The sequence below is a fragment of the Tachysurus fulvidraco genome, chromosome 14, assembly GCF_022655615.1.
Source record: "Tachysurus fulvidraco isolate hzauxx_2018 chromosome 14, HZAU_PFXX_2.0, whole genome shotgun sequence".
NCBI classification, from domain to species: Eukaryota; Metazoa; Chordata; class Actinopteri; order Siluriformes; family Bagridae; genus Tachysurus; species Tachysurus fulvidraco.
Window position 1 is genome coordinate 19,790,195 of NC_062531.1, and position 16,861 is coordinate 19,807,055.

General features: G+C 38.6%; 1 protein-coding gene across 4 annotated transcripts in view; it reads right to left on the reverse strand.

The window, feature by feature from the left end:
- Positions 1-3,243: 3,243 nt before the first annotated feature.
- tmcc1a (transmembrane and coiled-coil domain family 1a) overlaps positions 3,244-16,861 on the reverse strand; it is a 30,462-nt gene continuing 16,844 nt past the window's right edge. For 2 of the 4 annotated variants that reach the window (XM_027167051.2, XM_027167049.2), the window contains exons 2-5: positions 9,733-9,981; positions 8,809-9,461; positions 6,613-6,748; positions 3,244-5,062 (exon numbers count right to left, since the gene is read on the reverse strand). In XM_027167051.2, coding sequence (XP_027022852.1) covers positions 4,748-5,062; positions 6,613-6,748; positions 8,809-9,461; positions 9,733-9,981 — 1,353 coding nt within the window. In that variant the 3' untranslated portion in view covers positions 3,244-4,747. Of the gene's footprint in view, positions 5,063-6,612; positions 6,749-8,808; positions 9,462-9,732; positions 9,982-10,757; positions 10,808-11,685; positions 11,900-16,861 lie in introns of those variants that run through there. The other 2 variants (XM_027167052.2, XM_027167050.2) reach the window with 2 other exon arrangements.

Here is a 16,861-nt window from a genome sequence, read left to right on the forward strand (position 1 = left end):
AGAACAGTTAATTACAGTGGTTGAGGATTTGCTTTAAGCAGCTATAAGTAGTTCACAATTCCTTTCTCTTTTTGCTTGTACTGAAACAAAAAGTTTTATTAAAATAAAAAAAAAGGCCAGCACATTACACAATTAGAAACAAGTACGGAAGCCTGTGGTCATTTGGGGGCTATTTAGACTTGCTGCTTATCATGTGAATGTTATCTTGGAAAGTCAACTGATTTGGATGTTTGAGTAACACTGATTTCGACTGCTGCTTATATTAGTCTTATTGTATGGTGAGCTGATTTGTAGCATTGCTCTGAAGCTTATATTACACATGCTCGTTTCACAGTGTTCTGAATTTGTGTGAGGACCCCATGAATAACAAACAGAAAAAAGTCCTAGAATGTGGAGAAATTAAACAGCAGCAGTAAGCATCCACAATTTTGTGGAAGATTTCCTCTGCAAATGAGCCAGGAAAAGTGGCAAGGGGAAGTGCCCCCCTGACCTCCAATTTCCTTCGACACCTTGACACCGAATCTGGGGAAAACAGGCTTAAAATCCATGTTATGTTATGTTGACCTATGTTATGAAATCCCTTGTGCCGTGCTTAGGTTTCAAAATGTCACGAATCGCCCACCAACGTGCTATAGTTTGGAAAACTAAGAAAAACACACTGAGTGGTCACATGTGTAACATGCTCCCTTAAGAATGTTACTATAAATGGAGGCATAATTTTATGTTGCAATCCAAATCCTCTCACAATGCTGGATAACCCCAATAATGATGCTGTTGCTCAGAATTTCCAAACCCTGCATGGCACATTTTGGTATTTTCTTGCTGTAACACACCTTACATTGCTTAATATTATCCCAGTGAGCACAATGTCTATAGATTTCCATTACTGGGCCAGACTGTAGCCTGACTTTAGTTAGACGATAAGACACTGATACTGATCTTGATTGTATTCTTGCCTTTATATTAGACTTCTAGTCTATATACAACAATCGTCTATAGGTATATAGTCAAGGAGTCCACAACTGGTTTGTGTGTATGTGTGTATGTGTGTGTCACAGTGGTGGAAATGTGATGGACCTACCATGTCTAGGGAATAAAATTCATGTTTCCTATAAATAGGCATAATATTTTTGTATACATTGAAATACTAAGACCCATATGCATAGATGGGTTATGTTTATACATTAAATATGCTGAGAGGATGGAATTTATTTGAAAGTAAAATGGGTCCCTGGTTACAAAAAGTTTGAGAAACCCTTCTCTAACCTACGTAACATTTCTCAATAAGAAACCAGATGGAACTGACACCACAAAGAGGGGTGTGGAATCATAGACCCACAAGCTGTTTCCTTCCAGATAAGCACTCATTATACACACTGACCCAAGTAATGACAAATTTATAAAGTGAGTACTTTTCTAGCCATAATAATCCATTTTCTGTCCTGTCCTTACCCTTCACATCAGTGATAGAGCATTTACATTTTCAAAATATGCTAATTTCTAAACAACACCTCCAGCATCAAAACAAGAATGATTTTTTGTCAAATATTTACCTACATACATGAGACAAATCACACAGAATGAAGTAAAGCTCGCCATGTGAGCCTAACTGCCAATCATTTTGCTTGTGATTAAAAAAGAGCCCAACAGTGCCAGAAATCACAGAATCTGGCAGTAATCCAGTGTGAGTTCACTTCATTCATCACCCTGCTAAACTGAGGTTGGGGCTTCTGCTATTCTTTACACATTCTTTTTTTTTAAAACATGAATGTTTTACATAAATATGTGTAAATATATTTCCTAAAAAAATGATCTGTAATAAAGGCCTTAAAATGTCATCTTAAAATAGAAAAAAAGAGCTGAGAAGAGATTGGATCAACTATTTCCTGCCCAATCAAAACTCTTCTAGTGTGTTGAATTCTTGCTAAAGTATCTCTAAATTTATTTAGCTATATTAATCCATCTATTTTCTTATTTTCTGTACAGCTTATCCTACACTGGATTGCAGGAAACCTAGAAACTGTCCCTGTAGACTGGACACCTAGGAACTGGACACCCTGGACAAGGTGCCAACCCTTCACAGGGCACACTAACACTTTAGAGATGCTGATCAGCCAACAGTGCATGTCTTGGGACTAGGGGAGAAAACCGGAGTACCAGGAGGAAACCTCGGAAGCATAGGGAGAACATGCAAACTCTGTGCTCACACTTAGGAAGCAGGAATTGAACCCCATAACCTCGGAAGTGTGAGGCAGACATTGTACTATTATTTTAAAAGAACCGTTTTGAATAAAACATGCTCCACGAGTCTAGAACCACCTTAGGACTATGAAGAATAAGGAATAGCTAAAGAGCGCCATCTGTTGGATAGACTGAAAAACCCCAGTAATAATAATAATAATAATAATAATAATAATAATAATAATAATAATAATAATGATAATAATAATAATAATCAAATGACTGATTTGTCCACCATGTTTCTTCATCACAAGGCCTTTAGTCTTAGTCCATGATCTTATTTCACCATTCTAATGATACTGACCTGTTCATTATCTCAACTCCCTTTAAATACTCCAGCCTGGTTTAATTAGTTTACAGACTATTGATTACTGTAGTCTGCATCACGGTTACTGAACTAATTTTGTCTAGTTTGATGACAGTCTGAATATTTCCCCTCCTCTTGATCCATTATCCATTACAAATTTCCCAGTAAAAAGATAAGGCAACTTCAGTGTAATACAGTGAATGCTTTGCTTTTCAGTGTGTAACGTTATGAGAATACAAGGAATATTGTTTGTGTATCCTTTTTTCTTTTTCTTCCCCACCAGTATGACCAGGGATTGAATCACTTCCACTTTGGCTTGCACTTTTATCTTTGCTTCATTGTTGTTGTTTTTTGTTTTTTTTTAAACATATCCAAATGTTTAAATGTCATGTTCATTGGAAAGAGATAGTGTTAGATCAGAGTATAAGGGAGTGTCTGAAGAATGCTAACTGTTTGAGTCTTACATGCCCTTTATTTCCCCCCCCCAGACATTTCATGCTATTCTAGGTCTGAAAGCGAGTACCTCACTAATTTCATACTTTACAGAACTGTGCAAGAGCCCTGTTACAAACATTACCCTCTGACTGCTCGTTGCTCAACTCTCTCTTGGATAAATGGGCAGACAAAATTGCTTTGAGTGACATATGGCTTCACAACAGGAATCAGCTTGGAATTACCACACACTGACACACACATCTTTGTCTAGGCAGGAATGCTTTTTATTACAGGCATAGACATCAGAAGGCACTGAAGTTGCTTAGCATGCACACCCACCTACCCACGCGCACACACACACGCACACACACACACACCTCCGGCTGTTTCACACATTTTCAGGGTCAAGGTTAAACAATCTTGCAGTGTGGAGACCTCGAGCCTGTCCACCTGGGTCACCCAAGAGGAATTCGAAGAATTATTTACTATAAAATTAATCTGATTTATTATTTAAGTAACTAAACCAATTATCCATGGCTTAATTGAACAAGTCATGTGTTACGCTTGTAGTGAATGCTATAAAAGATATTTAAGTACAGTAACGTTAATAGCTTGGCAATGCTCACATGGAAAAGAACATCGTCTCATACATGCATCCCACAGGGATTGGGTAAAACACACATTTTAAATATAGCTGTATTGTTAGAGAATGTTCTTTATATTAATTTTGTTGTTTGAGATGTTACAGATGACAGTCTGATTTTCTGTCCTCACCTTCAAATGCCTAAATAGCATTTTCAGGAAAATGGCAGCTTTCGCAAATCTAATATTACTCTGTTTGACTGACATATAAATTAGCTTGATATGATAAATATCAAACACCAATCACACACTGATGTGACTCAAAACTAGATATAGTAAGCTTCCCCTTTCTTTTTAGAAAAGGTTTACAACCCTAAATTTTCACCAGTGCAATAAGCTAATAAAAACCTTTTGACTGCTGATAGCCTGATCGTTGATGTGTAATAGTCAGCAGGAATAGGGACAGAACTCTGAGTCAAATTCATATAAAGACATTTTGCTTTTCATCATACAGTAAACAGGCTCCGATCACAACAACAGTGCCTAGGTTAACAACATACTCATTCATTAATTTTTTTTTTATCATTCACATAATATAAAAGTCCTGAAAGTGGTAATACATTGCTAACAGAAACAATATGGAAGCACAGAAGGTCCCCAAAGTACCACTTTCTTCAAGTATGTCCATCAGTCCATTCAGATTTCTCCTTCAGTGTTAAATCCAGTGCAGTGAACAAAGTGATGGCAGAGTAGGCTAACACTGCTAAAAACAGCTCAAAGTGCATACAGTACACTCCTCCCTTAAATTCAGCCAGTAAGGTTTATTAAAAAAAACAACACACAGGCAGAGATACGGAGGAACGTTTGAGTGCAACATCTAAATAAATTCCCATGACCTGCTTCAGTACTAGGACTTTGATGCTACATACAACTGATTATGATATAAAACTAAATTTGTTATAAATCGATGGAATAACGTTTGTTTTTTATTACAACGTCCTTATTAAAGAGGTGCTGGAAGAAAAGGCAGACTTTTAATTAATTCATACTTCCAAAATGTAAACGTATACACCTTTTCCTTTAAAAAAAAGGAAGTCTTATATTCACAGCTGAATTTTAATGCTTGACGGTAAGCTGTGGCTTCCTGATGTTCAAAGCAACATGGCAATTAGTTTGGCAGCATCAGCGTTGAATGTTGTCATCATGCAGAAATTGAAGTGTGTGTCCTGAGAGTGTGTCCCAGTTCTTCCAGAGAAAGGTGAAGAGCAGGACGAGGAGGAGCGTGGAGATGGTGCGGCTGCGTGTTTTTATCAGGGGCAATATGCAGTTACAAACGGTGGACACGAATACCAGGACGACTGCCATGAGAGCGAGCAAGACGTTGACAAATTTGCGGGTCAGGGCGTTCTCCAGGCCTTCGAGCTGAACCACTTGCTGCTGCTGCTGCTGCTGCAGCTCCATATTTGAGATGCGGGACTGACAGGCTTCTAGCGCCTCCTAGTGGAGATGAAAAGATACACACATGAAGATGGCTGAGAAAAGTTTGTCACAATGATACCTGTACTGTGTTTGGAAGGGCTTGAACGCGGAGTGGCTACTTGTAATGTTTCACTACAGTGAACAGAAACAAACATTTAGGACAGAACATTTAGGACAGCACAGTAACAACAGCAGTGGGTAGATTTAGCAACATGTTAACCAGCCATGTTGTTGACAAACCAGCCATCAGTATGGTCAAGGTTAGAGATTTTTTCAAACCAGCCATCAGTATTTTCAAGGTTAGAGATTTTACCAAGTTTAAAAGTCTACTTTATGGTTATGAGTTGGAATTTCAAGGTGCTCGGATTGGGGAAGATGCAACCTCGCCTCGAATACAGAATTCTCGAACACTAAAGGGGTCAGAAAACCTTTAAGGAACACCTTTACATCTAATGATTGCAAATCATTAGCACTGCTGTCTCCTTCCAAAAATGCTAAATAAATACCTCCCCACAAAAAACTTCATCATTCACACCTCTTTATTTTGTTTTATTCTATTTGCATGTTGTTACTGTAGAAACAATAAGGTATTCAAATGTGCTCATTAATATAAACCTGTGTGCAGCAAGAACTCCTATTGGAGTAACTGCTATAGAAAATGAATCAACACTTTATGACCATGAAGTATGAATTCAACACTCAAGTGTGTGGCTCAAGTGTGGCTCAGTAACAGAAGTTGTAGATCAGGGGTGTCAAACTCAAATTCACAGTGGGCCAAAATATAAAACTGAGATAAAGTCACGGGCCAAACTGAATATTTATTGAAAAATTAACTGCAACTGATATGTAATGTTCAACCTTTTTCATATGGAAACAAACTAGTTTTGCTTAAACACAGGATTCGGAACAACCAGAGTTTGATATTACAAACACATAAGAAATGAAATTTGAAATAAAAGACACATCAGTGGTGTTCATTTCGCAAACTTTGACCATACACTTTCTGACAAACTCTCCCTCATTAAAGGGCCGGGCAGATTTTGCAATCTCTGCTGCCGCAATAAAGCTTTACAGCCTTTACAGCAGTTTCACTTTTTGATTTTGCTTTCATGAACATAGTCTGCTGGGAAACCAGACTTTTCCTCTGCCTTCTGGAGCTTCTGCTTTAAGTCCAGGTCCTACTTCTCATAATGATTCATAGTGTCTTCTTGTGTTATATTCTTTCGTTACAGACACGTTAGCTCCGTTAGCACACAAGACAAACAGGTCTGTCCTTTATATTCGTGAACAGATAATCTGCCTCCCACCTTTCTTGAAACTCCTATTGTCCATCTTTCGTTTAGCCATTTTTGTGGAGGGTGGAATTAATTTCTATAATATATTAATTGCTATATCTTGCCACTAGAGGGAAGTGTATGCCATGTAAAGTGTATGCCAGTGTAAAGTGTATTTATAATAAAGAACGCTGGCTATAATGCAGCACTGTGAACTTTCAACAAAATTGGCACACATAAAACACACATACATCAACACACTAATACACACACACACACACACACACACACTACCTGTATGTCTCGTGCTCTCTCGTTGGACTGATAAGCCATTTTCTCTTCCATGCTGGCCAGCTCCTGTTTCAGGTTCAGAATCTCATTCTGGTGAAGCTCTGTCAGGTCATTCAGCTGCTCCTCCAGCCGCTCAGTCCTAGAGCAAAAAAAACACACCAACCCAAAAGCTATTAACACACACACACACACACATACACACACTCTAGCTTGCTGTAATAATTACACAATACTTAGAATACCGGGACAGTAAAAATTCTTGGAAGTTAAGCACTGCCTGGAAAGATTGAACTTTCTGTGTGGAAGAAGCGGGCATGGTGAGGGTCATGGTAAGGATAAAATAACCCCAAAAGCTGAGGAATAACTGACAGGTTTGACTTGCAGCAATTTATTATTATTATTATTATTATTATTATTATTATTATTATTATTATTATTTTATATATATATATAAATACGTATATATATATATATATATATATATATATATATATATATATATATACGTATGTATATATATATATATATATATACGTATGTATATATATATATATACGTATATATATACGTATATATATATATACATACGTATATATATATATATATATATATAAAGCAAAAATGCTTTCATTACTGAGTTTAAGGTCAGATTTAGGAACAGGATTAACATAATTTAGCGGCAATAATAATTGTCAGTGGAAAGTCCTCACAAGGATAGTAAAACACGTGTGTGTGTGTGTGTGTGTGTGTGTGTGTGTGTGTGTGTGTGTGTGTGTGTGTGTGTGTGTGTGAGTGAGAGAGAGAGAGAGAGAGAGAGAGAGAGAGAGAATCTATGTTTTTCAGTTGGGAAAAAACATCATATGGTTACAGTCTTTTTTTTTAACACAAACAATCGCGGTTTATGAAAATGTTATTTTTTGGAGCTTTGAAGCCACTTAATTCTAATGCACTTCATTGCATGAGAAACAATGTCAAGAGCCACACTGCAGGACCAGCACACATGCCAGTCCTTTTTTTATATTTTTTTATTTATTTTCAGATTAAATATTGGTTCTGTCCTTCTCACTATATTTAGCTGAAGGAAAAACAGAGTGGGGAAGCACAACTGGACATTTTAGGAAGAAAAATCCTTTTGTCTATCCTTTTCAAGTTCCCTCCCGCTCTCTCTCTCTCTCTCCCTCACTCCCTCCCTCCCTCCCTCCCTCTTTCTGTCTGTCTGTCCCTCACTCCACCCACTTAGCAGTCCCTCTCTCTCTTCCAGCACTCTGTTAAGAGAAATTTTGAATGGTAACAGGTAGCTTTCCATCAAAAACAAAAAAGTAACATGCAAAATGCAAATTTCCAACAACTTAGCAGAAAAAAAGGAGCATTTTTCCATTTGTTATCTGATTATTAACAGGGACGAAGAACATAGGGTAAACATAAACATTAGATTAGAGTTTACAACTGCTTTGTCATCATTCATCCATCATCATTTTATCAGCACACCAATCATTTCCATCTCAGCTGAGCATCACTTTTCATTCCAGTACAGGTATTTGGGTTTTTTTGTTTTTCCCCTTTTCTTGAATGTGATACAGATCTGAAAAGTTTTCAAACCTGATTTAGGCAACATATACTAACACATGACTGATCCTGAGAAGTTTAGATCTAAATTTCTGCTCCCCCCCCCACCCCCCACACACACACACTTCAGTGCACTATGGAAAAAACATGCATTCCCACATTAATTATGAACAGCTGACCAGCTGCTGCTGAAGCTGCACAGTGAATATAGTAGCAGCCGCATGTTTCGCTATTGCACAGGGACTGGTTCTTGGTTGCGTATAAATCGTGAGTGTGACGTCGTATTTGAAAAAAGTTGTCTCACACGCGATGGGAATGTGAATACCGGATTCGGGTGAAAAGCCTCAACTGAGCCATGACGAGCTGTGAGTGGTTTAAAAAGTGGTTTAATCCCGGACATCTGTAGTTATTTGCTGTGACTGCTATGAACTAAGAAGTTTGACTCGTTTCCCAAATCTAGCAAAAAAAGGGAAGCCAATTTTTGCTCAAATTCCAGTCATTAAGTCTGAAATTGAAGAGCAGCTGTTGGAATCAGTCAGTAAAGGTTAAAAACATGCAACTTTAAAACAAATTCAAAACCAATGTTTGATTAAATATACACATGAAATCGATGTTGTTCAGAGTGCGTCTTACCTGAATCGCTCCTCCTGCTGTGTCTGCAAGCACAGGTTGAAGTCCCGCTGGTAGTGGACCCTCAACTCCCGCATGGCTTCCTGCAGACTAACCTGAACCTCCCTAAGCTCCTGTACCTCCTGTATCAGCATCTCCATGCCCGTATAACTTCCTCGCTCCAGCGTGTTCTCCTTAGAGCTTGGTGGCCCGCCGACTCCCCCTGTCACGCTGTTGGCACCGGCTGATCCAGATGTAGCACTCGAACAGTCTTCCTCACTGCCAAACCGTGGGCTGCCCTGCAATTGCCCGCTGGTGGTGGCACCGTTAGAATCTTCCTTCAGCACACTAATGTTGTCCGTGCTTCCGAAGCGGTTGCGCAGACGCAAGGCAATCTCACGTGGCTTGGAGGCCACCGCACCAGCCGCGGTGTGTGTAGCTTGTGAGAAGGTGGACAGGCCTCCTCGCACGCTGTTCACCACACCGTCATTGAGGCCTGTGATAACCCTTGCACCCACATCACGTATCCCCTGCTGAACATCATGCAGCACGCGTTTGTGTTGTCGTGTCGTTTCACCACCGTGTTCAGCCTCGCGGAGCCGGCGCCGGTAGTGCTCCAGCTTGCGCTGCAGCTGTGCGATAGTTGCCGCTGACTTCTGGTTTTTCTTCTCAAAGACCTGAAAGTAGAATAAAATGGGAAAAGTGAGAATGCAAAATAAAACAATGATTGCAATTATCATCCAACGGGATTCACTCAGGGATTTTAAACCGAACATGCATGTGGTGAAACTTGCTACATGCTAAATCTAGTCAGTGGCTAATTTTAGGTGACTATGTGTTAACATTTACTAAAGGGTGAATCTGGACCAAGAAAATGACTGGAAATTACTGAACCCTGTTGCTAGGTTCTGAAAAATACCTCATTTCAGAAAAGAGAGGAGATCGTACCTGTTTAATCCGGAAACTCTGCTGCTTGTCGTTGGTGTTGTTGGCGAGCTTGAGGTATTCAGCTACATTTTCATCGCTTGCTGACTGCTCGATACGCAACTGCTCCGTCAGCCTCAGGATCTTCTGCTGAAGCTGTGCTATGGCCTGCCGCGTGCGCTGTGGGTCGAGCGGTAAATCCTCAGAGCCCGCCTGTGAGCCGTCCACATTGCAGAATGCTGCCTGAGCCAGACTGCCCTCCAACCTCTCGATCTGAACCAGACACAGACAGCAGGTTGGACAGAGGAATAATATTAATGGAGTAAAGAAAACAGAACAAACATAGACTGAGAAAAGGAAGATTATCTATTAGTTCTCTTTTTTTTTGCTGACAGTACAAGAGGCAAACATTTCCACAGGCATGAGGTCAGTGCCTCACTGTGACAGAGTGACTTTTACAAAACATGACCTCATATCATATAAGAAAGAAGTGTTAGCCTAAAAGTATGGTATGAATGGCATGTTCAGACGGTTATCTTACCACTGACTTTTGCTGATTTTATTGTACACAAATTCTGTCATAGTTTTTTTGATTATTGTGTTAAAATGGTTGATTGACACCGTGATCTATTTTTAAACTAGGTTATCATACTGGGACAATTTTAAATAGACAAAAATCTTCAGGATCAAAACACAGGATATAAATACATATCGAGCTCGGTTGGCATCGTTCATAATATTTACGTTATTCATTTCCTAATAAACTTGTTTGCTAAAATCATATTTACTGCACAGTCAACTTAGTGGATCTCAAAGGTCGTTAGCATAGAAAACACCTTTAAAGTCATCCTCTGTTTGACTAAATAACTAGCTAAATAAACAATAAACAAATAAAAAAATCAAAATACAGATGAGTTTGCCTCCAGACAGCAGGTAAAGAATCTGGCTGTCTGGTGCAGTCACAACAACTTGGAGCTCAACACTCTTAAAACTGGAGGTGATATTTGACATCAGGCAAAAAAAAACAACCCTGTACTACAAACACTCACCATCATGGGCAGACTCTGGCCGCGGTGAAGGTAAATCAAGTTCCTGAGCTCTTCAATATAGAGGCACTTTATACCATCATGAACAGGTAAATGATACACGATAACAATGTGCAATAATCTTACATGTATTTGTTACCAGCTCCAGCCTAGTACATCCCTGCATCTCATTCTATTCTAGTACATCTAGACTACATGTCATTCTATTCTAGTACATCCCTGCATCTCATTCTATAATCTATTCTATTCCATTCTATCATCTATAGAACAACTGTACATACAATTGATTTATTTTTCTATATTTACATAGATATATGTGTGTGTGTGTGTGTGTGTGTGTGTGTGTGTGTGTGTGTGTGTGTGAGTGTGTGTGTATTTGCATTCTCATCTTATTTTTCTTGTGTTGGTCTTGTCTGTGTGTACAGAAAGCTAATGACACTAACACAAACCCCCTTGTAAGCATATTTCTTGTAATGAAACTCATTCTGATTCTGATTCTGTAAACAGAACCTGTCAAAATAGTAGCATGTCGGTTTGTGTCCAGCTTTTACTATGTACAATAACAGACAGTGATAAAAAAGCTCAGACTATAGCATGAATTCATCAGTACTGTGGAAACTTCCCATGGCGCAATATTTCAACTTGATTCACTATTTGTGTCGGAGGTCAAATCCCCGTCTTTAAAGGGCGTCTGTTTGCTGTGGTGCTTCTGCACCTGTGAAGCTGAACGAAACTCGGTCCATCTTACGTTACTTCTTCTGTCTCTTTAACAAGTACAACTTCTGTCTCTTTAACAAGTACAACTTCTTCTGTCTCTTTAACAAGTACAACTTCTTCTGTCTCTTTAACAAGTACAACTTCTTCTGTCTCTTTAACAAGTACAACTTTTTCTGTCTCATTAACAACCGTGACTATTTTTTGACTGACTTACCTCTCCGTTCTTTAAACGAAGTAACTGTTCCCAGTGCATTATTGTGCGCTCCGTTTGGTTCCAGCTGCTCTAGTGTGACATGTCCGCTTCGTGTATGATCCTAACAAACGGAGAGTGTGTATGAGTGTCGGCTCACTTTCCTACTGACTCTTCACAAACTCGCCGGACTTGTTTTGAAAGTGACGCGGCACCTGAAACTGCACGCGCCCCGCCCTTCTGTTTACGCATGACGTCAACGTCCGCTCGCGCAGCTCCTTTACAAGCAAGCGCGCGACCGTCGGTTATTCGTTATCGCACGTGGCGTGATCGTGCCAGTTTTTTTTTAAAAACTGGACTTCATACCTGTGTTCACCTTCTGCACGAGCACACACACACACACACACACACACACACACACACACACACACACACACACACACACACACACACACACACACACACACACACACAATATATATATATATATAAATATATCTACAGTTAGAGTCTAAAGCACATCTTTTTGCAATTTTGTTAGTTATCTTCTAGCTGTTCATCAGTGGTTCGTTTATTACTATAGCACAGCATTTGGCTTGACACCACACCAACACCACACCATGTACCACCATGTTAGTGTCAATCGAAGGCACAGTTTTCAAACTCAATTTAAATATGATTTTTGTTTTTTGTTACTTTGGCCCAGAAATCTAAAGTCATTACAAACAGAAATTGCCCCATAGTCATTTGTTTACATTATGAAGCAATGATAACATCATATAAAAACATGAGTATAAATCTGACTGCAAGTTGACATCTAGGAAAACACTGCTGATCTGGGCTACATCCAACATAGCAGAGTAACACATTAAATATAGCAACTCGTAGTAATAATGGTTTATTACACTTCAGCATGTAGGTGCTTGTTTCGTTGTAGCTCCTGCATTGTTCCAGTAAACAATGTTTATCATCATATACTAACAATGATACTAACAATGATAAATGATCTTATAAATGGGGTAAAATGAAGATTGAGACATAGACAAGGTATTAAGACCTAACACAGTAGGCAGATAAATAGGTTTCAGTGGTTAACCACTTAAATTGCTGCCTCTCAGGTCAAACATGTTCTGCTGGTTTTGGCAAGACAGAAAAAAAAGGAAATTTGAATGACTGGGGCTCCACTGATTTTTTTAATTCGGTTTGACAGAAATTACAAAACATAAATTAAACACATAAAGCACCTAAAAAGGTGAATTTCCTGCTTTAGACCCTCCCTGTCTTGACTCGTCAGAACCCTGTGGCTACTTGGCACATTAAACTAATAAAAAGGTGTCAAATGAAAGAAAAAAAACAATCTGGCTTCTTCCAGACAGGTATACTGCATGATATAATTAAGTGATTAATATAAAGCTATGAATAACATACAATCATGCCAAGTTCACAACAGTATCGTACCGATTGCACAAGGAAGTTTCAAAGATGGAATAATGTCATAAACGTTGTTTAACTGGAAATAAAACAAAATCATACACTCCCTTGCTAAACAGCCTTTGAGAACTTTAGGCTTATACCTGTTGTTGTACTACATGGTGTTCAGTGTGGAAATACAGTATGCATGTTGTGGTGCAGACGTAGCTATTGTTATGATCGCTGAAAAGCAGAATTGCTCAGTTGCTCAGAGTAATTTCAGCTTTATTCTTATTTAGTAACAATCGGTTAAAAAAAATTAAATGACATTTTAGCATAAAGAAAGTATATGTGATTTTTACAAGAAAATAATGATATGTATTCCCATTGCAAAAAAAACAAACAAACTAGATCCGTGGTGGCAAGGGCAGGGTGATACACTCTTACTGCCATGGCCAGGGGTTCAATTTCCAGCCGGGGAACCAGCAAAGCCACTGATGTGTTAACTCAGTCCCAAGCATGGATAAAATAGGAAGGTTTGCCTCAGGAAAAAAACTTCAAATATGCACTCTGGATATTCCGCTTTGGCGACCCTGTACAGGGAGCAGCTGAAAGACAATAACAACAATGTACAAATAACCTGAAGTGTATTAAATGGCTGATAAAACCTGTTTAAAAACCTGACTTCAGGTCCGGTATGCTTGTTTGTATTGTTGTCAGTTACTCTACTCTATGGTACACCATATATCCTGGGGGTGAAGCTTTGTGAATAGAGGGATTGGGTTGGGCTCAAAGAATAAAAAAAACAACAACAATCAATGTCAGTTCCATTTACTAATTAACCATTAGAGACTTAATCTGACTTACTAGTACACATTTATATAGCACAACAGACACAGTGCAATTTTAACTGCATTTAGGAGTGGTTTAAATACTGTAGCCGTAAACTGAACTGTTGTTTCTTCTTGTTTTACAGAGCAGATAATTTGATAATTTCGAAATGGAGTTCAAGTTCCAAACTAAATGAGCAAAAGACTCTCAGCATGCACTCGAAGGAATCTCTTAATGACTCAGAAGAGGCCACTTGCAGCAAAAAGAGAAGTGGGTGTAGCAGGGAGCAGATTATTATTTTCAGAAACATTCAAGGGTCCAAATTATCCAACCTCAGCTAAATCGATGTGTCTAAAGCACTATAAAACTCACCAACCACTTTATTAGGAATACCTGGACACCTGGTTATTTTTGCAATTATCAGCCAATCAGGTAGCAGCAGCATGACATAAAAATGTGCAAATACAGGTCAAGAGCTTCAGGTAACATTCACATCAAACATGAGAATGGGGAAAATTGTGATCTCAGCAATGTTGACAGTGGCAAGGTGTTAGTCCCAGACAAGCTGGTTTGAGTATTTCAGAAACTGCTGATCTCCTTGGATTTGGCAAACAACCACAATCTCAACAAAAAAAAAGAGCAATAGTGTCAAAACCAAATTTGTCACAAGCCACATCAGCATTTTTTAAAAAATGAAACCAGACTAATATAGTTACCAGGAAAAAGGATGGAAAACAAACTATTTCAAGGAATAACTGCAATTATACAGGAAAGCAATGCAAGGCAAACTGGACAGCTGGAAACTTAAACATCGCCTGGAACAATTAAAACTATTATCCAGTCTTTATTCAGAGCCTGTGCCATGTAGTCTTAATGCTGTTCTTGAACTACAACAATGAAACCAGATTCTGCAGTTTTGATGTTCTGAGATGCTTTTCCTCCCACCACGGTTGTAAAGAGCATTTATTTATTGAGAGCGTCTATTCATTGAAGTCAGCTTAAACCAGTCTGGTCATTCTCTGGACCTCTCTCTCAATCAACAAGACTTTTCTGCCTGATCTACCACTCACTCAGCCTGTTTAAAATCTGATGTTGTATAAAATCTAGAGAATGTCAACTGTGGAAACTCAAAAATTATGTGAACCAAAGTGACCAAACCCCCGGCGTGCATATTACCTAGTAGCATTTGCTCTACATACACAAACCTGCTTACATTCTTACTTTCTCAAGCAATGATCTAATCAACATCATGATCCAATGAATTTTTTACATCTTCAATTCATTGTACAGAAAACAACATTAAAACACATGGAAAAAATAAATAAATAAGAAGAACATGTGCATTATAGACTTGTAAACACTATCTTCTTTGCATCATAGTTTTAATAAGGAAATGACTTGAAAACTTAACAGAGTAGTGAACTTTAGCTCATGATCTATTGCAGCTGGGCTTATGATAGGAGTAGGGATTCTCCCAAGAGGAAATCGTGAGAGCTTGACAACAAGGACAAGTTAAAAACAGCAGTGAAATGAGGCCTTAGTTGAAGGTACACTCCAGTTTGTAAAAAAACAAAAAACAAAAAAACAAAACAAAAAAAACATTAGTTTTACTGAACATTAATTGAATCATCTGAAAATGTACCAAAGGAGCCCAGGGCTTATTTCCAAACACCAGCACGTAACATACAGTACATACCATCCACATTATTCACATATTGCCAGAGCTCTGAATCACACCTGACATCCGGGTGAGTAAATGCCCACAGCTCTGAATGCTATGAACATTTAAAACAGGATTAAACTCATCAACGCCACATCAGGAAAAAGATTGCTTCATGTACTGTATTACACCAGAGCAAGTGCAAATCACAAAATCACAAAGACCCAAGTAGGCTGTTTCATCTGAAGTATGATTTTAGCTGAGGAATGTATTATTCAGTGCTATTTATGACCAATCGTCTCCTCTGACAAGAATGATCCCGTCACTCAGTGGGAACACGCATGAACCGGCAGCTAATTCACTCACAGGCTTATTTCTGACCAAGGGGCGGAATCAGAGGACAGTTCGGTTCACCAGCTGACAGCTTTGTACCATACAGTAAATCTCGATAAGGAGGTTTGAGCAGAATGACACCAAGCAATAAAACTGTGAGACGGCATGAGGTAAGGTAAGGTAAGGTTAGGTAAGGTGAGGTGAGGTGAGCTGAGGTACTTTCCACTGAAATAGAAAGTATGATATACAAATATGATCGATGACAGAAATAGATACAGAAAACAATAGATAATGAACCTTTCAGCTGAGCAGATAAGGAAGGGAAAACATTTGTTTTTCAGGGGAACCAGACCAAATGAGTAATGTCATCATTAAGTAGGAGGAAAGATACATAGAAAGAAAGATGCAATTGATTAATTGTTATTCATAAAATAGTGAGAAACAGATAACAACATGACCCTAGTTCAGCTTTTCCATTTTGTCTTCCGTAACAAATTTTTTATTGTTGCTGTTGTTGCAGCTAATCTAATGTAAACAAGCCGAGACGAGCTTTGGATTTTCGACAGTTATAATTTATTTATTTATTTCAACGATCCTCTTTGCTTTGACTTCGGCATACATTGTGTACGGGTTTATTCTCCGCATTAAGCTGAAAACAATGATAGTCCAAAGAACAGTAGTAATGTGAAGTTTAGAAAAAAAAACATAAGCACTTTAAATATAGACATGACTTAATCACTAAAGTCTTTAATGACTCAGGTTGAGCATTTCGTCACCGTAGTCACCGTCCAAGTCACTTATCTGGTCCTTTGTCAACAAAGAATTTTATGTTCCTGGATCTTCAGAAATTTTACTTCTATAGGTTAGTATTATCTGATCTGTTCTCACCTGGGGAAGTTCTGCTAAGAAACAGGATGTAATACATGTAATAAATCTGCATGTAATACAAGCAAATTAGTTGTGCTT